The sequence below is a fragment of the Osmerus eperlanus genome, chromosome 8 (assembly GCF_963692335.1).
Source record: "Osmerus eperlanus chromosome 8, fOsmEpe2.1, whole genome shotgun sequence".
Classification (NCBI taxonomy): Eukaryota; Metazoa; Chordata; class Actinopteri; order Osmeriformes; family Osmeridae; genus Osmerus; species Osmerus eperlanus.
The window spans coordinates 15,812,254-15,838,266 of record NC_085025.1 but is presented as its reverse complement, the minus strand read 5'-3'; the positions used below and the strand labels follow the sequence as shown (position 1 = coordinate 15,838,266).

General features: G+C 39.5%; 1 protein-coding gene across 1 annotated transcript in view; it reads right to left on the bottom strand.

Annotated features, from left to right (window-relative positions):
- LOC134025242 (reticulon-4-interacting protein 1 homolog, mitochondrial-like) overlaps positions 1–26,013 on the bottom strand; it is a 94,717-nt gene that overhangs the window by 53,545 nt on the left and 15,159 nt on the right. Inside the window, exons 4-5 of the mRNA XM_062468139.1 lie at positions 3,433–3,481; positions 2,652–2,788 (exon numbers count right to left, since the gene is read on the bottom strand). Coding sequence (XP_062324123.1) covers positions 2,652–2,788; positions 3,433–3,481 — 186 coding nt within the window. The remainder of the gene's footprint in view (positions 1–2,651; positions 2,789–3,432; positions 3,482–26,013) is intronic.

The window sequence follows — 26,013 nt, the reverse complement described above, 5'->3', positions numbered from 1 at the left end:
GAGATGATGTTGCTATGTCCGGATGAGCCTAAATTGACAAATTTGGGCTTACAGGACTCTTTTGAGGAAAATTGTTGTGTGACCTTGATACAACATTTGTTACAGATTCTTTAAGGGAAGCGCAGGCTTCTTAGAGAGGAAGAGGTGACGTTTAGGAATTTATGACTGACTGATGACTGACTGATCCAAACAGAGAGTGACTATGGGGGTTTTATGGTTTTATGAATTTAGTTTCAGTAGTTTGGATTTGTGATAGGATTGTGAGGGTTTGATATGATATTGCTGAGTTGAAAATATTGGACTGTATTTAACCCAGAGTGAGAATTTTGTTTTGTTTGAGTATATTTGATAAGAATTACAGAATACAGCGGACAGATGGAGAAAGGAATGGTGGAATGGAGATTCGAACTTGGACTAATCCACAAGAAAATGCGTTTTGGAAAAAGGAAGGATATGAGAATAAAAATGGAGGTTGTATGGTCTGCATAAAACATTTATCTTGAGATTTCGCTAAGTTAACACATGGAAAGATCATGCCTCTACAGTTTGTGTGATATCAAGAAGAATGCATTATTTTAGCATACAAGAGGATTTGTAATGGATGCATAGTCATTTTTTGTCAGTATTTCATATGTGGGACAAGTATTATGAGAAAAGGAATTTAAACACGATAAGCTTCACAGTTAAGGTTAGAGAAACCATTTGGGTATTGATAGATGGATTTTGTAGAGTTCAATTTTTGGAGAAGTGATACTGTTTTGATGGTTGTTGGATGGGAAGAAGTTTTAGACTTCTCAGGGGCTCAGTGATCAAGCTTTTGTTAATTTAGATTAATTTCGATGGGATTTTTCTTTGAGGTTATGTAATGATAATGGGTCACACTTGTTTAAGGAAGTTATTTTGGTGTTGATAGGATTCAACATTGTGTTAATCACTTCAGTTGAATGAGAGAACAGAACTTTGAAGACTAAGTCAGACGACAAGAAGTCAGTTACCTTTAACTGACCTCTGTGAGAATGTGCTTGTTTATCACTGTGCAACCTTTTTTGGAGTCTATTTTGTGTGAGATTCACAGGCAGGTGAAGGAGGCTATTCCTATGACTGGACCGCTGCATGATTTGATACCAGATGACTGGATCGTGGTGAAGGACCTGAAACGCCTGGTAAAACCCAAGGTGGAAGGGGCCATACCAGATTCTCCTGACGACTAATCCGGTGGTTAAGATCGGAGGGAAGAGCAACGTGGATACACGCTAACCATTGCAAGCGTGCACCTTGTCTGGAGACGGAAGCATTGGATATGCGTTCTGCGTAGTACCAAGGAAATTTCCGAGCTGTGCGCAAAGTGCAGTGTCGTTGAAAGTTGCCCTGAGCAATTTGATCGTCGTTTGCAATCGATTCGACTAGACTACACTGACTGAAAGAAGTTTGTCTACAAGCCAACTGAAGATGGCATCCGTTCCGACAACCTGGACTTTGTGGTGTACGGGGTACAATGGGTTTTGTCTTGGGACTAGCATTTCTTATGTTAATTTTTGAATTTTATTTTTCTTGATTAATTGTTTGGGTTTATGCTATTGTAAAAAAAAAAACAAAAAAAATTGTGGCATTGTCGTGGACATTTTGGAATACAGTTATAATGTGTGTGTTTCATATGAGGAATGTGTTTTAACGGAAGTCTAAAGTTGATTAAGAGTCAACTCCATTTGGTAGAGATGCCATTTGCAGTTTATGACACCTGGGGAGGAAGAGACAGCTGGTCTGGAGACAATGTGGATTCAATTGTATTGTTAACTGATCAAACTGCTCTGACCCTTCCTGTAGACTTGTTTGAAGTGGCCCACACAAAGGACAGTTGACCATTTGACTGGTGAACTCCTGTGGTTTTACTATCTACTGGTTTGGGGAGAGGCCACAATAAAGAACCGTGGGAACTTGATATGAAGTCACTGTCACTGAGCAGTGCTGACCAATCACAGAGTTAAGAAAAACCATTTGATCTAAAGTTTATATAAGGCAGGGTTTTATGATTGTTCTTCATCACTCTGACGAACGACCTGTGGCTAGCACCTCCTTCGTTATGACTGATCACAAAGTACTTTGTTAAATCTTGATTTGTACAAGCAAAATAAATGTATTGTAACCGCCATCTCTTGACTATTCAAATCTGCACAGTGCCGCTAGAATTTTTCCATATCATGTGCCAAGGAGCCGCAGCTTGCTGGGCAGAAGGAGGTGCGTGCGTGTGATCTGAGATGTCTCACAAAACCGACAATTAAATCAAAAAGTGACTCATTGGATCAACACACAGGCTTATTTCAGGCCAGGGCCATTGTGCTCCTTTTAAACCAAATCATCCTGACTTGCAGCGTAAGTCAGGAAAACTTTTATTTTGTGTCAGTATTAGCTGATCTACTGTGCCTTAAGCCGGGTTCAGATACAGTACCAGACCCCGAAAAGTTGAAAGCAGTTGAACAGAATGTACTGGCACTGGCATTTTTACCATTCATCCTGTCAAATCACATGGAAAAGACTGGAGGCTCGACTATAACCAGCTTTTTTGTGATAAATGTACAGTACGCTAACCCTAGTTTTAAAAAGATACAAAAAAAACATACTAACTTTTCTCCTTGAAACCTTATGACACCTACTTGTTCATCTGAGTCAGCCGTCCTTCTACATCTCCGGCTGTGTAGTCCACCACCTCGTCCGCGCCCAGACCTCGCACCAGCCCCTCAGCATTGTGGGAACAGGTAACGGTCACATGGGCACCCCAGGCTTTCAATAACTAAGGGAAACGGAAAGAGAACAGCTGACTGGTACATCCACACTTCCTCTGACAGAGTAAAAGGTTAACCACCAGACCTGAGATAGTGATAAATATCATGGTCAAATACATGGGGTGCACTTGGTTTCGCTTGGGCCACTGTTGCTAGTGCAACGAAACTAAACGAATCAACCACACAAGTTGATTATAAATGTGTGGCAGATTACACAGGCCTCCGTTTCTCCATAATCCTTTCAAATAGTTACTGTATTGTATGATATTGGCTCAGGTCTGTCTACCATTAAAGTGTAGTTCGGCACCAGTTTGTGGGTTACTGATCTGCAGTGTCTCTACCTGGATAGAAAATGTCCCAACACCTCCTGACCTTCCAATGATCAGGACTCTGGGGGGGGAGAGAACAATCAGAGCCACAGTCAGTCGCTTACATGACTTTGATTTATAAACTGCAGCCAAAGAAACAAGAAAAGTCTGTTAGTATGTATTTCTGTGTTTTAAGCAATTAGACCTTAGATTAGATCTTGTGTTATATAGAATAAGTTGCACTGCCGCACGACTGACTCATTGCATTTCTAACATAGGTTGTGCATTATTGGGTGTGGTTTGCCTTCGGCAAGGGAACAACCTTTGTTCTGCAGTGTCTCTACCTGGATAGAAAATGTCCCAACACCTCCTGACCTTCCAATGATCAGGACTCTGGGGGGGGAGAGAACAATCAGAGCCACAGTCAGTCGCTTACATGACTTTGATTTATAAACTGCAGCCAAAGAAACAAGAAAAGTCTGTTAGTATGTATTTCTGTGTTTTAAGCAATTAGACCTTAGATTAGATCTTGTGTTATATAGAATAAGTTGCACTGCCGCACGACTGACTCATTGCATTTCTAACATAGGTTGTGCATTATTGGGTGTGGTTTGCCTTCGGCAAGGGAACAACCTTTGTTCTCTCACATATATCTTATTGGGTGTGCTTTGCCTTCGGCAAGGGCACAACCTTTGTTCTCTCACATATATCTTATTATTGGGTGTGCTTTGCCTTCGGCAAGGGCACAACCTTTGTTCTCTCACATATATCTTATTATTATTATTATTTTCCCACCCCTAAGGATCAGTCAATATTTGGACTACATAGACAACGTCGGTGTCAAAATGTTCGTCTTGGTCAAGATTGCGTTGCTTCTATTGGGATTTACGTTCCGTTGCACGATTTAGGCTGAACTTAAGTTTTTGTGGCAAAAAGTGCCTTGTGTCAACAAAGGGTATCAGTGCTAGCCTACGTCACAACGTCAGCACACGTTAGCAACGACGCATGGATACAACGTGCATAGATGTGCTGTTGCACAGCGAGTATCGTGCCGTGGTGTACTAGCAGCATCATACATGTACATTTAAGCAAATCAAGACTTGCATGTACAGTAAGTAATGTAACATTAAATAATGTATTTAAACTCAAGTTTGTGTGGTGCTTCGCTGGCTTCAGTGGCACAGCCTAAACTTTATGCCAAAAGAAACGTTCTCATTTCCGGTGCTTTCAAACAATCCCCTCACTCAGTGAAGTTTGGCTAGCCACCGCAACTAGCTTGCTCGGAGCAAACCTCTTTTGAATTAGCCAATTCTCCCTAAATAGATGTCAAGCTTATTTACGTTTTTGGGGGCATATTTTCAGTTAGCAGATGGTACTGTTTGAATCGCAATTCCATCTGAAATACTGCCGGTGACAACGTTGATACAGTAGTTTGTTTCAAAGGGGGTTCTTGATGAATTATGCAATATGAGTAGGATAAATGCTTGAAAAATGTCACTAGAAGAGAAAAACTTAAGGGGATGGACCCACCTGCAACCGACGCAAGCAAGCACACCCTACAATTTCCCCAGAAAGTGTACCCTCTATAGTTATTATTATTATTTTACCACCCCTAAGGATCAGTCAATATTTGGACTACATAGACAACGGCGGTTTGGGATTTACGTTCCGTTGCACGGTTTAGGTTTGAGTTAAGTTTTTGTGGCGAAAGTGAAGCTAACGGTGGCTAACTTGCTAGCCACAGTCACTAAAGTCACGAAAACACGCGTGACTACCTGTAGCGGAACATTAGTTTAGCAGCTGGTTAACTTCTGGGAGATATAGGCTTTACCCAAAACAGCAGACAGCTGCAGAAACACCACAAGCAAAAAAGCTAGGCTGATAACTATTTACTATTTTAATTTGTGATGTGAAATGTAATGTACAATATGAGCTGATATAATTAAGAAGTACATCTACTTTCGGAAACAGTAGTCTACTATTTTACTGATGCGTTAGCTAGCATCATGACATTAAGGCCGAATTATACTACTCCGACTCCGTTACGGACAGACGGAGAGGACGGAGTCGGACGGATTGGTTGAATTTATAGTACTCCGAGGGCTGTGGGTGCTGAAAACAATTCACCGCCAGAAGAGTAGGTGGCGCAACGTTTTTTTGTAAGTCGTCGTAGAGTGTTTATTTACCTAGGTTATCGAGAAGTCGGAGCAAATTTACAAATTAGCCGTTTCATCAATAAAATAAGCACATTTTCAGCAACTACACTGCCCATTTCTCGTCCCATTTTAATTCAGATGCTGATTTACATGTACTGTTTAGCTGAAATATGAATTGTGAAAACTTACAGCAATGGCGGTCAAAGGATTCGGTTCGTCTTGTTGGTCACGGCAACCCCGCCCCTGACGCAAGCGGTTCTTAATACGGACCAATCACAGCCAAGGGGTATCTGTAAAATGACAGACCATAGAGTTAATATAACTAGAGGAAGCAACTTTTGTTTTCCAAGATGGCGTCCCCATTCATTTCTATGAAAAGTGCTCAGTGGCGCAGTGAGGCAAGCGAGAGTACGAAACTGGACCGCGCCATCTTTCCACTTCCGACTCTTCCGGTCTAGCTTTAAACAGTGGCTCTTTTTTTCCCTATCTCCGAGACCTCGTGCACGCTTGCAACTAGCTGTACACGTCATACTTTGCGACAACCAGTCGCGAGCATAGATTTATATGGTTGCGAGCGTGTGAGCTAAGGCATTGCAGTGGCAGAATGGGGTACAAGTCCGATAAGAATCAGAGACATGATGCAAACTTTACGGAAATGTATGCTGTCACTGTATAGTATTCCTTTCACTTGTTTTTTAGAAATAGGCTATAGGGCTAAATATAGGGCTATTCTAGATGGAACTCATCACATATGTTGTTTTTTTCTTCGTGATTTGGGTATGATTTCCAACGCATAGTATCGGATTAAATAAACTGTTAACATGAACACTTAGCTCCGTCGTTGTTCTCGCCAGGCAAAGAAAGCTTAATAGTTATTTTTGTAACAGAAATCTTCCATAATGCAGACTTACCATAGCTTACTGTCAACTTTATATTCAAACGAAATGCCACGAAAATCACACTGCCTTCAATTTAACATCAGTGTAGAAATGTGGCTTGTGTTTTATATGTTCAACCTACAAAACCAATAACCCTAACCCAAACGCCTATTAATGGATATAACGTGATCTAACAAGACTTGGTAATAATGTAATAAATTGAGAAGTGTGTCTAAAATATAATCTACTTTATTGAACGTGGTTTTGAAAGGGGCATATTAACAGAACTATATACAAGACGTTTCCATCAGATATTAAGTGGGGGTGAAACAGAGTCACTGAGGACCTTCATTGTCCCACAAAAGCAGTCTGGCTTTGACACGATCAAAAAAAGAATAATGAGTGTGCTTAACAAAAGCTTCTGAAGGCAAGACTAATATTATTTAAATATATATATCATTTCCTATTGTGGTTATCAGTTAAAGTACTATTAATCTTCGTCTTTGCTCCAGAGAGACATGTCAACAATCTATGCTCACGCTTAACATAATATAATATTTGCCATCATGTCATGAACGTTTTTACAAAAAATCAAACGGGAATAAACTATATTAACAACATTTCATGTATGTGTGACAACCATTTGCTAAACTTGCTACAACAGGGCAGGCAACTCAAGCCATTTCTTTCAAGCTCCAGGTAAATCGGCTATCGGCCAATGTGAACTTTTGTGCTCGTGCCCTGTTAGTATCCGCGAGCACATTTGCAGGCAACTTTTATTGACGTAAGCAAATAAATGGGGTGCTAGTTTACCCATTTCGGATTGGTTTCAAACTTAGCAAAAATCAGGAAAAATTATTCTATGAAAAAGCTAGTAGTATGAGCCAGGTTCGAGAATCGAACAAAAATTATTGGGGGAGATAGTTGTGTAAATGTTGACTGGAGTTAATAGAATAAAAACGACCGGAAGAGTCGGAAGTCAAACACGAAATGCAATACCACCTACATCCACCGGGGCCTTTGCTTCAAGCCGAGGGGCGAGGGGTGGGGGCTTGTGACAGACGGATAGTCAGGAAAATCAGGAGGTACACGTAGAGCTCTCCGAGGGGCTCGGAGAGGGCGTTCCATGTTGGAGAGGGCGTTCCCTGTGTCCGTGTCCGTGAAAACGGAGTAGTATAAATCGGCCTTTAGCCTCTGTTGCCCGGGCGACACAAACGAGAGCGGTCTGTGATGCATCCGTTTTCAATTGTTAAAATAAACATTTCTCACAAATAGCCTACATTTTCGTTGTAGGATTTATTATGACATTAGATTACAAGTAAACAATTTTTTGGTGAAATTATTATTACCTTTGGTTTCAAACCAATGTAGCTCACTGCAACGCTGTATGCCAGACATTCAAGTAAAAAAAACATCTCGGAAGCCAAACGGTGACAGAACATGTTCGGAACTCCCCTTAGTTTCCACTAATGAAAAACTTGATTTAACTAACTGACTAACTACCAACCTGAACTTCATTGCCACAGCCTAAACTTTTTCCCCTAAATAAATGTCAAGCTTATTTACGTTTTTGGGGGCATATATTTTCAGTTAGCAGATGGTACTGTTTGAATCGCGATTCCATCTGAGATAGGCTAGCTACTGCCGGGGTCACAACGTTGTTAGAATAAGCTTCAAAGGTGGTTCTTTATTAATAAATGAATGAATGCAATATGAGTAGGCTAAATGCCTGAAAATATCACGAGAAGGGAAAAACTTAAAAGGACGTTTAAATCATAGAGATTAGGTCAAATTTTACACCGGTCTGCCAAATTTATTCATTTTGATTCAACTATGAGGCTGCCTCTTGCAGGGGAAATGAGAAGACATCTATTTCACACGTCTCTACACGTCACTCATATTTTGAGTTGTAAATGAGCAGCAAAAAAAAAGATGCTTTTAAATCTATGTAATCTTTATAAATAATAAGTATGCATTTTTATATAAAACATACAGAAATATCAGCTGTAAAAAAATTTAAAAACGAATTTGCCCATAACCCTGGTTTGCAGAGGTACACACTCAGTCATTTCAATGAGGGGAAAGCCGGATATCGCACGCGCCATAACACCAACAGCAGAACGGTTATCCAAATAACAAAGAATTGTACAACACTCACATTACAGCATGTGTATTCACACACATACTTGATGCTATCTACCTTTCCATTAGCGACAGTAACTCAGCTGTTAGCTGCAGAGCTAATGTTACAGCCACATTCTAAGGGTAGCAAGCTACGTAACCATATACAGTAAAGCTACAAAATGATATAGCGTTAGTTAACTTACTTGTCCGAGGTTAGTAGCTGGACGAAGGAGAGTTAGTACTGATCCAGAATTTAATTTCAGAAAGGCCAGTTTTTTATTAGCTCAAGTTGAGGAAACAGTCGTGGCTGAAGTGTTTGGCGCAGACATACAAAACAAATGCGCCTACAACAGAAGTTGTGTAGGCGCATTTCCAGAGAAAATAAAAGTAAGATACTGGGTCTTCAGAGGCTCAGATGAAGGAACTGTAAAAAGATTTTAGTTTTCCTTTGTACATCCAAACTGAGCAAATGTAATGCTTTGTTCGTTTGCAAGCCATGATGTCTCTCGAGGATAAAAACACTTGCACGGCCGTAGCTCAGTTTCTTATGGGCGGGCCAGATTCTCGGGGCGGGCAAAGCAGACAGAGGGGATGTAACCTTCCTCCTTGTGACGTAACAAAGAGGAGATTTTCAAACAGAGCAATTGAGCTTTCATTTTCTGAAAGGCGGAGAAGAACACCCAAGGCTTGGTTTACCCCGATTGAAAATTCTAGCCACTGGGGGACCAAAGGCAGGCTAGGGGAACTCATATTAATGTTAAATAACCTCCTAAAGTGAAGTTTTCATGTCATGTCACCTTTAACAACCCATTCAAATTTGAATGAAAAAACCCCACTGACAAGTATGTTAAATTAGGCTTTGAAATTGTAATAAAATCAGCAGTCTTCTCTGTTCAAGACTGGGGGCCGGGTGTGTCGCCTGAAGGAGCTGAAGCTCGGTCGCCTCGCTGGAAGGCCCCACCTCAAGTAAGCTACCTACGACCCAGATAATGGACGCTACGTCAAGCCGAACAGAACAGTATAGAATTAGAATGTATTTGTTCAATGAGTGAAACATACAGATGCATATAAATGAAATGTTCCCCTGAGCTGTAACACAGGAGTAAAAATTAACACCAGAGACGGCAGACAGTGAGCTCTCCAACTACTTCTAGCACATTAGCTACGATTTCACCAAAATACCATCATTCTACACCGAGTAGCCTAATATCAAGTTAGCGGTTTGCACTAACTCATAGCAGAGATACCTCTGGAAAAGTTATCTAGTATAACTAGAAAGTGCATTTCCTGCAGAAAATGCGTTGGAATTCTGAAAGATTATTATTGTATTTTTTTATTGCTGAAAATAGGCCTACATAAATTAGAAAATACCCGCAAGCTGAAAGCTGAAATGAATTTCAAAAATGTGTGTCACACAAAAGAGGCAGTGTGGAAGCTGAAATGCATCATCTAACAAATGTATTGTATTTAATTGTATTTAAGCACTTATAAGTTTGAACGTTGTGAAGCAATTGAAGAAATAGTTGAATTTCAAGAGGCAGTGTGGAAGCTGAACTGCATCATCTAACAAGAGCTTAAATAGCCCACAATGCGGCCTGAAAGCTGAACTGTTAAACAGAAGAAGTAGGTTAGCTAGTCGTAACAAGAATATTATAGTTTTAACAGCTGAAATTATAGTTAGGATAGTAATAGCAGTAGCAGATGTAGCCTATCATTGAGTGCGTTTACTCGGCTTTCTTAGTAGGATTCAATGTGTTGATTGAATGAAACATAGGATCAGTAGGGCCGATACAGGAAGACACGGCGACACTTTGTTGCAGAAGGATGATGGTGCAAGTTTGGTCCGTGGAGCATACAACGATTAATAAAATCAGAATGGGATTTATTCACCATGAAAGTTTGCACAGACAAGGAATTTGCTTTGGCAGGAAGGTGCATACAATAAACATATAGGGACCTAAAATTTAAATATGTGGACTATCTATACTAAGGGTACATAAACTAGCAGTACTAAGTGGGATTAGAATTGAATGAAATATACAATAAAATAAAATATAAGTTGGCGTAAATTACAATATAAAAATACAAATATTACAAAAAATACAAATGTACAAGATACAATTTTGTAATGCAGTGCAAAAAGCAGTGTGTTTTAAGCAGGAAGTCATTAGAGTCAGTGTGGTCCTGGCCTTGTTGAAGAGGCCAACAGCGGAAGGGAAGAAACTGTTTTTGTGGCGTGAGGTATTGGTCCTGATGGACTGCAGCCTTCTGCCGGAGGGGAGTGACTGAAACAGGGAGTGTCCAGGGTGGGAGGAGTCGGCCACAATCTTCCTCGCTCGCCTCAGGGTCCTCGAGGTGTGCAGGTCCTCGAGGGTAGGCAGATTGCAGCCAATCACCTTCTCAGCAGTGCGGATGATACGCTGCAGCCTGCTCTTGTCCTTGGCAGTGGCAGCAGCGTACCAGACGGTGATGGAGGAGGTGAGGATGGACTCAATGATGGCTGAGTAGAAGCGCACCAACATTGTCTTTGGCAGGTTGAACTTCTTCAGCTGCCGAAGGAAGTACATCCTCTGTTGTGCTTTCTTGATGAGGGAGCTGATGTTCAGTTCCCACTTGAGGTCCTGGGAGAGGATAGTGCCCAGGAAGCGGAAGGACTCCACTGTGTTGACTGGGAAGTCACACAGGGTGATGGGGGTGAATGGGGCTGTGTTCTTCCTGAAGTCCACAACCATCTCCACTGTCTTAACCCTCGTGCTGCCTTCGGGTCACATGACCCAAAGGTTCATAACGAACCATCGTTGTGTTTACCCAATTTTACCCAATACAAAAACAAATTAAAATAATTTTCTTTTAACCTTTGCAATGTGGGGGGTCTGAGACAGCCCAACGGTTAAAAGAAAATGCTTCACTTTGTCTTTGTATGCGGTAAATCTGTCGCAATACGACGGTGGGTCACAATGACTGATGGGTCAGAATGACCCGAAGATAACACAAGGGTTAAGAGCATTGAGCTCTAAGTTGTTCTGGCTGCACCAGCTTGGCCGCTTCCCACCTATAATCAGACTCGTCTCCACCAGAGATGAGCCCAATAAGGGTGGTGTCGTCCGCAAACTTCAGGAGTTTGACGGACGGATGACTGGAGGTGCAGCTGTTGGAATCAAGAAGAATCATGTAGACGCGTTTATTGAGTAATCGCATAACTAATTACACATGTAAACGGAGTAATCGTATTATTGGCATAAACCGACAATTGCTAGTAATCAGGTTTCTCATGGTCAAGTAAACGCACTCAGTGGCGTAGTAGAATAAAACAGTTCCATTAGCAATAGTAGTAAAAGAGATATTAGCAGCACCTGCGAGTCACCTCTTGTAAATTGTATTAGGTTGAAATACTATCAAACTCTGTCTTGTCACTCCACTAATCAGCTAATACCAATCACCTGCGTGAGAGACTGAGTGGTGCGTGTCTGTCGTTGCCACGGGGATGGTGCAGCTATGATTGCTAACGCGCTGAGGGCAGAGAATAAAAGAAATGTAGCTAGAATCCACACGTCAAACAAGTTAACCTAGACGCAAAACTATACGTCCAATCCAAAAAATAAGGATATTTTCCGAGACCCAAGACTGCCTAAACCAGAGATGTCCTTTAGATTTCTGTGCGGTCAGAAATACGACTCTAACGGCAGTTTCAAAATCGTGTTCTTTTTGCTTTCTCTGACGAATGTCACCAGATTTTCATTGGACTCTATGGGGCGAGAGTTGGACTTTGTCTCGCTTTCGTGGGGCTCTGAACAAATGTGTACGTCTGTTGGATTCCACAGACAACTGTCTACGACCAGCACAAAATTAGCTATCTATTGATCCAAAAGTGAAGCATGAACAGTGCAAATTGTGGCAATGCTGGCAAACTAGAAATATTTTTTGAAGATTATTACGAAGCTCCCCTCCACTCTAACGCTACGGCTACACCCAGCACGGAAATTTGGCTGTGCGGAAATAGAACGTTCACGGAGCGGATCTTTTATTTAGCCGGCTACACTGAAGATGAATCAGTTTTGCTGTCTTTGTTTATTTATTTTACAAACACTGTCAACTATCTTACTTCCTATTTGACACTTGAATCGATGTAATTACTATCACTGATGTATCTTCAAATAGAAAAGCAACGTTAAAATCGTTAGAAACGTTAAATCTCCATGGAAACAGCTCTTGGGGTTTGGGGAATAATCGGATTTATTGCTTTCTTCATTATTTACAGCAAAATACATAATCATTTTCATAGATTTATTACCAGACTATGTAAAAAGGGCCACGCAAACCTCGCGGAAAATAATAAAAATAGAAGCCAGTCTATTTCTCAATTTTCCGCGTGGAAATTGTTGGCGCGTAAATTCAGTTTCCGCGTCTGGTGTAGCCACTCTCATTGCTTACAACAGATTAGAACTCTGCTGAGTCCACACCGCGTCCGCAAGGCAACATTTCCGTGCTTGGTGTAGCCACGGTGTAAGCGTTTCAGTCTGCACTCTAGGCTTTCACGTACACACCCATGTAAATCTCAGAAACGGTTTGAAAAAGTCATGAAACATAATCATTGATATTGAAAAAAGTTGAATAGATATCAAAAAGCTGATTTTTTAAAAATAGTTTAGGGTTTTGTCAACATTTTAAAGTTTAAATGGTGGCTCTAGCTGAAAGATTGAGGAAGAAGAAGGATTTGGAAGTTGAAGAAGTTTTAAGAAGTTTGAGAGGATTTGAAAACAAAACTCCATTGGAAAACCATGTTAAAAATATTATGAATATTGATTTATATTAGTGCAGTCGAACGATTAAAATATTTAATCGCGATTAATCGCATTAATGGCATAGTTAACTCGCGATGGATCGCACATTTTTATCTATTTTAAATGTCCCTTGATTTCTTTTTGTCCAATTATTTTTTCTCATTTTAATGCTCTTATCAACATGGAAAAGTGGATCGGATTGCTTGGTGCAAATGTTTTTTTAAATTGAAAACAACATCAATCGCCTGGCTTTGACAAGGGGGCTGAGAATTCGCATCAGCTGTGTGCTTGGCCATCAAGTGGTATTTCAGACTTGACATGCTGCGATGATAGCTCAGTTCACAACGACAAAACACACAGATCACTTTGGTCTTGTCAATGGAACCATTTGGCAACTTTTTAAAAGTAAACTTTCCATTCAGAATCTTATTGGCATCCATTTCGGCGTCTCGCGCTCGCCATCCACTCAAAACGTAACGTTAGCCTACTACTCTTTAGCCGGCTCGCAAGCCCAAACAAGTGAGTGCGGCGTGCCTGTTGTTTTGTTTCCGGTACAGCTAGATCCGATGTGGTGTTGTAGTTTGTCTAACGTCAGTAGTTGTTGCAACAGCATGTGAAAAAAACTACGACGTTTGCTAGGCCAAAAAGAATGTTAATCACGCGTTAAAATTAATGTTCTCTTATGTTTGAATATTAATTCAAACATAAGAGGTAGAAAGCTGAAAAGTCATGGCAGTCATAGCCTGAAACTGCTGAATTTTTTGATAGCTGAACGGTTTTAATAGCTGAAGATTTGAAGGCGCTGAAAGGTGTCAAGGAAGAAATAGAAGAAGAAGAATATTATGAAGAAGTTGAACTAGAAAGTGCATTTCCTGCAGAAAATGTGTTGGAATTGTAATGGCATTTTTTGATATAGTTACTAAGAATGTATTTTTAATAGACTGAGGTTGTGTTTAAACAAATGGATGTTGCAGTTGGTCTTAAGGTATTTATGGTATTGGTTTATGATGCCTGATTGAGAAGCTAGGGGCACAGAGGTTGGGGGATGTTTGAGTTCTGTGGCCTAAAGGGAGATGGATAGATGGATTCAGTTGATCTAGCAGCCCTGACCTTTTGGCCAAGGAGATTGTGTCCTGTGTCCTGTTTGTGTTTCATTAAGGGTATCTTTACTGTCCTCATTTAGAGAAAGAGCCGTGACATCAAAAGACTTTGGTCACTTGACATGGGGGGGTTATATTGTCTTAACTGTCACTGAGCAGTGCTGACCAATCACAGAGTTCAGAAAAACCATTTGATCTAAAGTTTATATAAGGCAGGGTTTTAGGGTTGTTCTGGATCACTCTGGCGAACGACCTGTGGCTAGCACCTCCTTCGTTATGACTGATTACAAAGTACTTTGTTAAATCATGATCTGTATAAGCAAAATAAATGTATTGTAACCGCCATCTCTTGACTATTCAAATCTACACAGTGCCGCTTGAATTTCCACCATTACACTTGGTGGCCAGTAGGGGGATCCTCGTTGGTCTACGGCGTTCAGCAGGCGGCTCCCCTCGGCGAATTGATCTTCCGGCAAAAAGCCGCCTTTCCTTCCGCCATGCGTGAGACAGCAGGGCCAGGGGGGGCGCCCGTTGGACGTTTTGTGGCTGACGCGGGGTCTTCAAAAGAACCGGTGAGATATTCTTTTGGTTACTGTGTGATATTGAGTTGTCTAAATGTGTGTTTTTTAGGCTATTGTCAATAATTCGGTTAAGTAAGTAATTGGGCAGAGGTAAAACTGTCCTGTACGTGTAAAGTCGTACGAATTAATAAGGTAAGGTTGTTGAACCTACCTTTTACGTGAAAGTCGTAAAAAAAATGTCTGCAGAAGTGTGTTGACGGACACACATAGAGGTAGTGTTGTTGACGAACAAACACATAGAGGGAGATAAATTCACATGTTATATCGTGTTATGTGTCTTTTTGAGACCCTAAGGATTAGAATATGTTGGGTTAGTGATAGTTTGAGAAATTGTATTGGCATTGGTGCAGTTCTTATTTATTAACGGCCTAAACGTGATTCTAAGTCCCGAGAGAAAAGTATACTTGTGAGGAAATCAGCTGTGTGAGTGAGTGTTTACAAAGGGTTTGAGTCCCTGAAGGTGGAGAACAAAGAAAAGAAAAAGTTTAGGAAGTATAGGCCTGTGAAATTTCAAAGTAGAGGTTTTAAGTTTGCAACACGCGTGTTCATTTTTGTTTTATGTTTTTTGAGGTTAAAAGATGTATGAGTAACTAATGGTGTCTATTATTCAAGCTATATACAAATTACAAAAATCAAAATTTTAATTACTTTTCGAAATTTTAATTATTTTTCGGTTTGAATATTTGTAATTTAAGATTGTGCAGTTATTTTCATTGAAAGTTGGGAAGTCGGAATTTAATTGTTTTTAGAAAAGAAAAGGGGTAATTGTGTCTTTATTTTCCGTTGTTGGTTATCGTTTATGGATTGTAATTCTGAAAATGAATGGTCTGGAGACAGAATTGACCTGTCCAAACATCGATTACATGAAGCAAAAGTATGGTAACGATAGTTTATTGCAAATGCAAATATGGATTGATAAATGTGGATTTTCGAGTGTGGAGTCGTTTTGTTTTAAGGACCTTATTGTATTGCGAAATGGGTTCGTGGAGAGAAATAGATACACGATTTTTTTTGAAGTGGAGAAAAGAATAGATTTTAGCCTGATTGGAGAGCTTTTTTGTGATTGGATGGAGATAGGTAGAGGGATAAAGAAATATTAGGACAGAATAGTGTGGGGAATTTTTCATCTATTTCCCCACAGATTCACGATTGAGATTTTCTGGCTGTTCCGCAAACAAATTTCGCCTCATCCGCAGCCAGGGGTGTTGCGGCAGGATGCGCGGGCGCATGAGGGTTTGCGGGAATGCGAGAACAGAATACGAAGAGGTCAGACATTTGCCATTTCTTCTGACAGCCGGTTATATCTAGGAAAAGTCAAGAAAGTAGGATCCTGGAATGTTTTTTATAGATTTGCTTTGGATTCCCGCAAGTATTGAAGCTTGTGCCTTGACTTGCAATTGCCATTGTGTTTCCAAGAAGGAAAGGTTAAAGTCCTCTCCGGAACAAAGGGTTTGAGTCCCTGTTGTGTTTGGAATAAGCGTGTTGTGGGCTATGGTCAAAGCAGAGCGTGTTGACATGCTGTTGAAAAAACATGTAGGCCAACACGAATTGCTAGGTAAGGTCAATCCAAAATGCGTGCTTTAATTGTGGGAATTTGAGCAAAATGTACATGAATGTCCGGAGATGTGTCATCTTTGTTGAAAGTTTTCTGGAAATTGTGAGCGAACTCTCGCAAAATCAGAGGGGTTCGTGACCGGAAGTTGAGTTTCGAAATGGTGGCGTACAATGTTTATCGGTTGACACTGTTGGTAGAGGAGAGACGATTGTTTTACAACTCTGTGTTAACCGTTATATGTTTGATGTTAGACTTTACATCGGTCTGATTACCGCCAGAAGGCATTTGTTTTTGAAGACGGAGACATTCTGTTTTGAAAATGCTAATGTTAATTCTTTGACTGAATTCTCCACTTGAAAAGAGGCGCATGCGCTTGAGCCTAGCGGAAGTTGATTCTTTCAGTGAAGCTCATTCTGCGTGCAGTGCCCACACGTGAGTGCAAAAAAAATAAAATAACACTCATTTTATTAAGAATTTGACGTTGAATTGTGAAGTATATTGGTTGGGAAAACAGATGTGTGTTTCTGTTTCTTTGTCGAACTTAGGAAAATATTGTGAGTTGCCATACTCTTGATTTGGAAATTATGTACAGACCGATTTTCTATATTATGAGCTTGATTCGTTATTGAATAACGCGCTGGAAATTTAGTGTTTGGGTAGGATAATTGGTAAAAGGCCAGTTTTGGCAATAAAAGCGCTATTCATTTGAAGAATTACAATCCCGGGGTTATTGAAACTTTTATAGAAAGTTATGTGTTCAAACGGAAATGTTATGTTGTTTAAGGAATATTTTTGTTTATGTCTGGAAATGTTCGATGGTTTTATTTTTAATTTTGTGGGAGTTCACAGATGTTACTGTTGTTTAAAGAAATATGTAAAGGGTTATGAAGAAGTGATTAGAAAGATTGAGCCAGTTGAGACCGAATTGCGTTTGTTGTTAAGGGCAAAGGTGCTACATATGTGTGTTTATTGCTGCTGAGATGATTTGTTGAAATGTGTTGGGTTTGGTGGTATTCATATTTACCTATTTAAATGGACTTGAAGTTGAAGCTTTGTCCAACCAGAATGCTAATACATGGGTAAACTGTCGTCCTCTGACGAGTGATATTAGGTGCATATGTAGATTTCGGAGCCTAATTTTTATGTTGAAATTAAAATGGTACTAATGGTTGATAGACTTGAAAAGATAATCCAGGCTGTGACTGTTGGTTAATGGCTAATGGTGAAAACGTGGAGGAAGTGCATTTTGTTCTGTCCTGAGACAAAGGAGAGTCCAGGAAGTTGAATTTGCAACTATGGCAACGACATTGGCTAACAAACTAACAGACCGACAGGCGGGTACAGGCTAGTAAAGGAATTGCAGCTTGATATTTGAGATCCAGGATGAGTAACCGCATGACGCATGCGCAGATGGAAGTTGAGAAATTTACAAAGACGCAAATTTAGAGAAATAGATACATTTGGAGTGAATTTTACATATTTGGTTACTTTTGAAATATGTTACGTGATGAGTATTTTGAGACATTTGCTAACAAGGTTTTGTTTGTTTGAGGACATTTTAAATGAGTTTCAGAAATTCTGAGGAAAGGTGGGGGCTAAAAAAAAAAAAAGTCCCGTTACGTTGAGTTTTACTGAGGTGATCCCAGAGGGTGTAATTCTGCATAATTATGTGAGTATTAATGGTGAAAGATGTGTCCGTTTAGATGAATTCGAAGTTTGGTGGTTTACAAATGTATGATTTAACATTTGTTCTAAATCCTAGCCAAACAGGGAGGTAGGAGCCTTTCAGACCAGAACTTGTATTTACGAGCGGAAAATCTGTGGTGTGTGATGGTATCCATAAAAATGCAGAAATTAGACCCTGGTTCATAAATTAGTTCTAATTGGATTGGAAAAGTTATACTTTAGCAAAATTAAGTGAATAGCTGGTAAACGCCAACCATCTGTGTTGTTTAAAAGAAATGTTTTTGCTTTGTTCCAGAGCGCGCTGTTTGATGCGAGTTTGAAATGCGCGATTGTTTATTTGAGTTGATTCACTAACAAAGAGTAATTGAGATAGCTGGTAAATATAGGAATATTCAAAGGTGTATACATTACATGCTTTGATAAAACTTTTGAGGTGTTAAAGAATAAGGTTTTGTTTTACGGGTTTATGTTAAATTGTGAATTTAAAGGTTTAAAAGAAAAAGGGAGAGTTTATATTTTCTTTTGTCTTAAGGGCATGGTACAATGTTTTGGGATAAACAGTTAGGCTGTGATGAGGTTGTATCATTATGGTATTGGTTCATAAAGAGGGTTATGATAATTTGGTTTTGAAATCATTTGGGAAGACTCATTAAGTCTGATAAATTGTGGTGTGATGGTTGTGCTAAGTAGCTTGTTCTGGACTGCAGCCAAAGCAAGTTATGAAGTTCTACCTATCTAACCTATATAGAAATATAGATGGGGTATAAGTTTGGTTAATGGTTACATTAAGAACATTTTATGGTCTATGTTTTATTTTGGAATCATACAGATTAAATTCTGGTTTAGGGTAGTGATGCTAGTTTTCTACATGTCTTGGAAAAAGAGAGAGTTGATTTGGTGAATTTAAATACAGGGAAAAATTAAAAGGGAATCTGAAATTTAAAGGTATTCATTTGAACTGTTCCTAAAGGTTTTTTGAAGAAAAGATAATAAGAGACTAAAAGTTGAGGTTATTCGTAATTTGGCTGTTTTCTAAAATAGTTTTATTTTATACAAATTGGTTCAAAAGTAGTTTGCTTCAGTGTAAGCTTGTTAATTCATAAAAGGGAAAAGAGTTAAAATATGTACTGATAGTTAAATACATCATTGGTGTTACGTATGATTTTGGGAAAGGTATGGAAACAGGAAGTTTCTTAGTTTGATCTGGGACACAACTTGCTGTATGCAAATGTGGAATTCACTCTAACAATTATGATTATTCCACAGGGAAAATGCTAGTGCTGATACTAGCTGGAGCAGTTTCTAGATTGCCTGAATGCATTGATGAACTAACTAGAATATGTTTTTGATGTTGATATGTTTACAGGAAGTGATGAGATGATGTTGCTATGTCCGGATGAGCCTAACTTGACAAATTTGGGCTTACAGGACTCTTTTGAGGAAAATTGTTGTGTGACCTTGATACAACATTTGTTATGGATTCTTTAAGGGAAGCGCAGGCTTCTTAGAGAGGAAGAGATGGCGTTTAGGAATTTATGACTGACTGATGACTGACTGATCTAAACAGAGAGTGACTATGGGGGTTTTATGGTTTTATGAATTTAGCTTCAGTAGTTTGGATTTGTGATAGGATTGTGAGGGTTTGATATGATATTGCTGAGTTGAAAATATTGGACTGTATTTAACCCAGAGTGAGAATTTTGTTTTGTTTGAGTATATTTGATAAGAATTACAGAATACAGCGGACAGATGGAGAAAGGAATGGTGGAATGGAGATTCGAACTTGGACTAATCCACAAGAAAATGCGTTTTGGAAAAAGGAAGGATATGAGAATAAAAAATGGAGGTTGTATGGTCTGCATAAAACATTTATCTTGAGATTTTGCTAAGTTAACACATGGAAAGATCATGCCTCTACAGTTTGTGTGATATCAAGAAGAATGCATTATTTTAGCATACAAGAGGATTTGTAATGGATGCATAGTCATTTTGTTAATACTTCATATGTGGGACAAGTATTATGAGAAAAGGAATTTAAACACGATAAGCTTCACAGTTAAGGTTAGAGAAACCATTTGGGTATTGATAGATGGATTTTGTAGAGTTCAATTTTTGGAGAAGTGATACTGTTTAATGATTGTTGATGGGAAGAAGTTTTAGACTTCTCAGGGGCTCAGTGATCAAGCTTTTGTTAATTTAGATTATTCTTCGATGGGATTTTTCTTTGAGGTTATGTAATGATAATGGGTCACACTTGTTTAAGGAAGTTATTTTGGTGTTGATAGGATTCAACATTGTGTTAATCACTTCAGTTGAATGAGAGAACAGAACTTTGAAGACTAAGTCAGACGACAAGAAGTCAGTTACCTTTAACTGACCTCTGTGAGAATGTGCTTGTTTATCACTGTGCAACCTTTTTGGAGTCTATTTTGTGTGAGATTCACAGGCAGGTGAAGGAGGCTATTCCTATGACTGGACCGCTGCATGATTTGATACCAGATGACTGGATCGTGGTGAAGGACCTGAAACGCCTGGTAAAACCCAAGGTGGACGGGGCCATACCAGATTCTCCTGACGACTAATCCGGCGGTTAAGATCGAGGGGAGAGCAACGTGGATACACGCTAACCATTGCAAGCGTGCACCTTGTCTGGAGACGGAAGCAGAGGATACGCGTTCTGCGTAGTACCAAGGAAATTTCCGAGCTGTACGTGAAGTGCAGTGTCGTTGAAAGTTGCCCTGAGCAATTTGATCGTCGTTTGCAATCGATTCGACTAGACTACACCGCCAGACAGAAGTTTGTCTACAAGCCAACTGAAGATGGCCACTACGGATGCACGACCATGGCATCAGTTCCGACAACCTGGACTTTGTGGTATACGGGGTGCAGTGGGTTTTGTCTTGGGAATGGCATTTCTTATTGCTCTTAATGTATTTTTGCTTTTGTATTTGAATAAAAGTATGCATAATTCTGATGATACTATGACAATAGATCCAATGACTTCAACTGTTTCACCTGCAACGTTCCAGATGTTGAAAAGTGATGAGAGAGAGGTTGTAGATGAAATGGAATCGGAGATGGAGTTTAATTCTTGGTATAAGTTAGCAACATATTCAGTAAAACAAGTTTTAGGCGAAGAACACCCACCATGTGTGTATTGCCAGCCACTTAAGGATGTTTCACTGATTATGCCAGCACCATTTAATTCAACTAGTTGTTATGATTTTAATTACCATCTAATTATTTCAGGTGACATTGATAAAACGAGATGTGTGGACAGTAGTCATCTGGTTTTGTTCAGGAATTGTCCAGTCTGTCCCACTAACTGCTATCATTACCAGAGTTCTAGTGCTTGGTATTTAAATTCCAATCTAGGATGTGCAGCAGTACGTCCTATGCTTACTGGACCAATTGAGAACGAGGGAACGGAAGATGTTCTGATTGATTTTGTTATAGTTCCAGGGCAAAAGTTTGAGTGTTTTGAGAAAAGTTCCGATATTGTTAAAACAGTATTCGTGGGGAACTTTAGTGAAGGGAAAGTAAAGATTGGAACTTGTGGACATACTTGGGTGGTAAATCCATACTGTGAGGCGATGCAGTTTAGAGATGTTAATGGGACTTTACACCCTTGTTACAAGTATAGAAGCTCTGTTCGTGTGGATAGTGAGGGAAAACATCATACTCCACCACCTTCTGGCCCATTGGTATATCCAGGACGCGATATAGCTGATATATTTTGGTATTGTGGGGGTAGAATTAGATCACGTTTACCAAAAGGATGGGTGGGAGTGTGTGCTAAGGTGATGTTAGTTAGTAAGACGTTGATTAAGCCTTTAGGAAATGTGACGGTTGATTCAGGCAGACAGAGACGAGCTGCTCCTGTTGGTTCTTTTGATAGTGGAATTTACATAGATGATATTGGAGTACCAAGAGGGGTGCCTACTGAGTTTAAAGCTAGAAATCAGGTAGCTGCAGGACTAGAATCATTCTTTTGCGTACATTGTACGGTTAACAAAAATGTGGATTGGATTAATTATATATATTATAATCAGCAAAGTTGTATTAATTACACTGTTGATGCGATTTCTGGATTATCAGAACAATTGGCTAAGACTTCAGAGATGGCATGGCAAAACAGGATTGCTCTAGACATGTTGTTGGCTGAAAAAGGGGGTGTTTGTGTACTTTTCAATAATACATGTTGTACGTACATTCCCAATAATACAGCGAGTGATGGGTCAGTCACTAAAGCATTATCAAGCATGCGTACTTTGAGATTAGAATTGTCTGAACATTCTGGATTTGATGATTCAAAAGGAGTTTGGTCATGGATTGACGGTTCTTGGGAAATGTTTGGTAAATGGAAGGCAGTTCTTCTGTCTGTTTTGTGTGGAATAGGTGTCATTTTGTTGATACTATTGTTTTTGGCTTGTTGTCTGTTTCCCTGTGTAAGGAAGATTGTGGAAAAGACAATGGCTAAATCATTTGCTGTTCAAATGATGAACTATAGTCCCTTAGAGGATTCTGACTGGGTTCCACCATTTAAGGATGAAGAGGCTACTGTGAGTGATATGTAATTCTCTTGTTATTTTTGGGGTTATGTTTTGATTAAAGGGGGTTACTTTATTTTCTTGCATCCATATCTGTATGGATGTTTTATATTTTTGTATGCTTATGCTTTTGTATGCCTTTGTTGTTTAAAAAAAAAAAAGTAAGGAATGTAATGGCATTTTTTGATATAGTTACTAAGAATGTATTTTTAATAGACTGAGGTTGTGTTTAAACAAATGGATGTTGCAGTTGGTCTTAAGGTATTTATGGTATTGGTTTATGATGCCTGATTGAGAAGCTAGGGGCACAGAGGTTGGGGGATGTTTGAGTTCTGTGGCCTAAAGGGAGATGGATAGATGGATTCAGTTGATCTAGCAGCCCTGACCTTTTGGCCAAGGAGATTGTGTCCTGTGTCCTGTTTGTGTTTCATTAAGGGTATCTTTACTGTCCTCATTTAGAGAAAGAGCCGTGACATCAAAAGACTTTGGTCACTTGACCTGGGGGGGTTATATTGTCTTAACCCTCGTGCTGCCTTCGGGTCACATGACCCAAAGGTTCATAACGAACCATCATTGTGTTTACCCAATTTTACCCAATACAAAACCAAATAAAAATACTTTTCTTTTAACCTTCGCAATGTGGGGGGTCTGAGACAGCCCGACGGTTAAAAGAAAATGCTTCACTTTGTTTTTGTATGCGGTAAAGTTGTCGCAATACGACGGTGGGTCACAATGACTGATGGGTCAGAACGACCCGAGGAGAACACAAGGGTTAACTGTCACTGAGCAGTGCTGACCAATCACAGAGTTCAGAAAAACCATTTGATCTAAAGTTTATATAAGGCAGGGTTTTAGGGTTGTTCTGGATCACTCTGGCGAACGACCTGTGGCTAGCACCTCCTTCGTTATGACTGATCACAAAGTACTTTGTTAAATCATGATCTGTATAAGCAAAATAAATGTATTGTAACCGCCATCTCTTGACTATTCAAATCTACACAGTGCCGCTTGAATTTCCACCATTACAGAATGCTGATAGCTGAATTATTATTTTTTTTAATTGCTGAAAATACAGAAATGAGAAAATACCCGCAAGCTGAAATGAATTTCAAAAATGTGACTCACACAAAAGAGGCAGTGTGGAAGCTGAACTTCATCATCTAACAATGCTAAGAGCTTTGAAAGCGGGAGAAGCTGAAAGCTGAACTGTTAAACTGTAGAAGTAGTAGAATATTCGTTTTAGTAGCTGAAATTATAGTGCTCTTCGTCTTTTAAAGATCCTGTAAAGTAAATTCCATGTTTTGCTTCTAAGTACATTATATACGTGTGAAATGAGTTCCTGAAAGCATGTGCAAAGCGCTAAAACTTTGTCGCACTGAAATGTGGAGTTAGACCGAAGAACAGTTTCTCCTCCGTTTTCAGATCAGGTTTTAATGGGCGGAGCCAAAAAATGCCCTATCTACGTCATTTCGCCCCATCTACGTCAGATCACTGAATGGCTCCTCCTGCTGTACTGTTATTGTAGCTTACATCAGCTAGCTAGCTAGCTTCAGGATGTCTCCCACCACCCGCAACTGCATCTTCCCTGGATGCACGAACTCCAGCTGCGCTGCAACGCCATTTAAGTTCCCTATTGATAATGAAAGGAAAAATAGGTGGATAGATTTTGTGAAGAGCCATGCTCATGGAAAGCTTCAGATAAACTCCAACAGCCGCCTCTGCACTGACCATTTAACGGCGGACAGTTTTAAAATGGACCAGAGACAGACGGGGTTCACCAACACACGGCTTCTCTTGCAGCGCGGAGCCGTACAGAGCATCGCCCCCCCCCGGCCGTTCATCCTCCGGTCGCACCTGGACCATCCACCGCCGCCAGCAGTTCATCACTCAGTTCTGTGTGCTTGTTATAATTATACTAGATAACTTTTCCAGAGGTATCTCTGCTATGAGTTAGTGCAAACCGCTAACTTGATATTAGGCTACTCAGTGTAGAATGATGGTATTTTGGTGAAATGGTAGCTAATGTGCTAGAAGTAGTTGGAGAGCTCACTGTCTGCTGTCTCTGGCGTCAATTTTTACTCCTGTGTTACAGCTCAGGGGAACATTGCATTTATATGCATCTGTATGTTTCACTCATGTTTCACTCCACCTAAAAACTGAAACTGAAAAAAAACAACCTAAAAAAAAAAAAAAAAAAAACTGAAACTCAAAAAAAAAAATTGAAGCCGTAAAAAAAAGTTTTGAATCTGAAAACATGAAATGTGAAACTATGTGAAAATATGAAAGTGAAAATTTAAAATTAATAACTTATTCAAAATTATTCCAAAATTTCATCGAAATATTATTCAACCTGAAAAAAAAATTGGTACACTTATTTTTTCTTTGAATACATGGTTTTATTTTTCAAATTTTCGACCAAAACGTATATTTTCAATGTCAAGCTTTAGTTTTTCGACTAAAGATTTTTTTTTCGAATTAACAAAACATTTGGCCCTGATTTAGCTCCATAAGGGACCCACTGGGTAAGAATGCCTAATGTATATGTAACCAACACATCGTACCATATTACAATACAATGGGGAGAAGACTATAAAAGTGAAATTTCCGGAGAAAAACTTCAGTCTGATCCCGGGATCAAACTCACGTTCTATTGGGAATGTCTGTTACCCGAGAACCAATAAAACACTTTGCATCTACCCTGCTGAGTTCCAGTGCTGTTTCTAAACTTTGAGAATGATTGAAGACTTACAGAAGCGTCACATCAGGGTGAATTAGGGAAACCGTACATACAGTGGCTTCAGAAAGCTTTCTGACCCATTACTTTTAGTACATTTTCTTGTTTAATTAGATTACATTGGAAATGCATACATTTCCTCCATTAATCTGTACTCAATTAACCATAATGACAGAGCCAGATGGAAAGCATAGGTGAACTGCCATCTCAAGGTCTCTCCACAGATGTTCTATGGGGTTTGAGGATAAGGATAACTTTGTCATTCCAAAAACATTTGCATGAGCCGGAACGAAATTTGGTACTGAGGTTCTGGTTAAAACCACTCACAAATAAATAACTAAAACTACTCATCTTAAATAAATACAATAAATACAGACAACCAATCATACACACACATGGATACATACTAAAAGAACCTGAGAAATTAGCAGCATAGTGGAAACAATTCAGTGTAACAGTTAAAGTTAAGTCTGTTCAGTTCAGTTAAGTCTGACTAAACCACTCAAGGACATTCAGAGACATGTCCTGAAGCCTGTTTGCTTCGGGTCATTGTCATAGCAACCAGGAAGCACCTTACCACAATTCGGATTGCCACAGCCAAGGGTATATACTTCTTTATGAATTTGCTTAACTTTTTAAAAACATGTTGTCAAAATGGGTATTTGAGTGTAGATTAATGTAAAAAAATAGGCAATATAATCCATTTTAAATTAAGTCTACAATACAATCACTGTATAAAGTCACAGATATCTTTGTGGGGGAGTGCACGCATGTACGGTT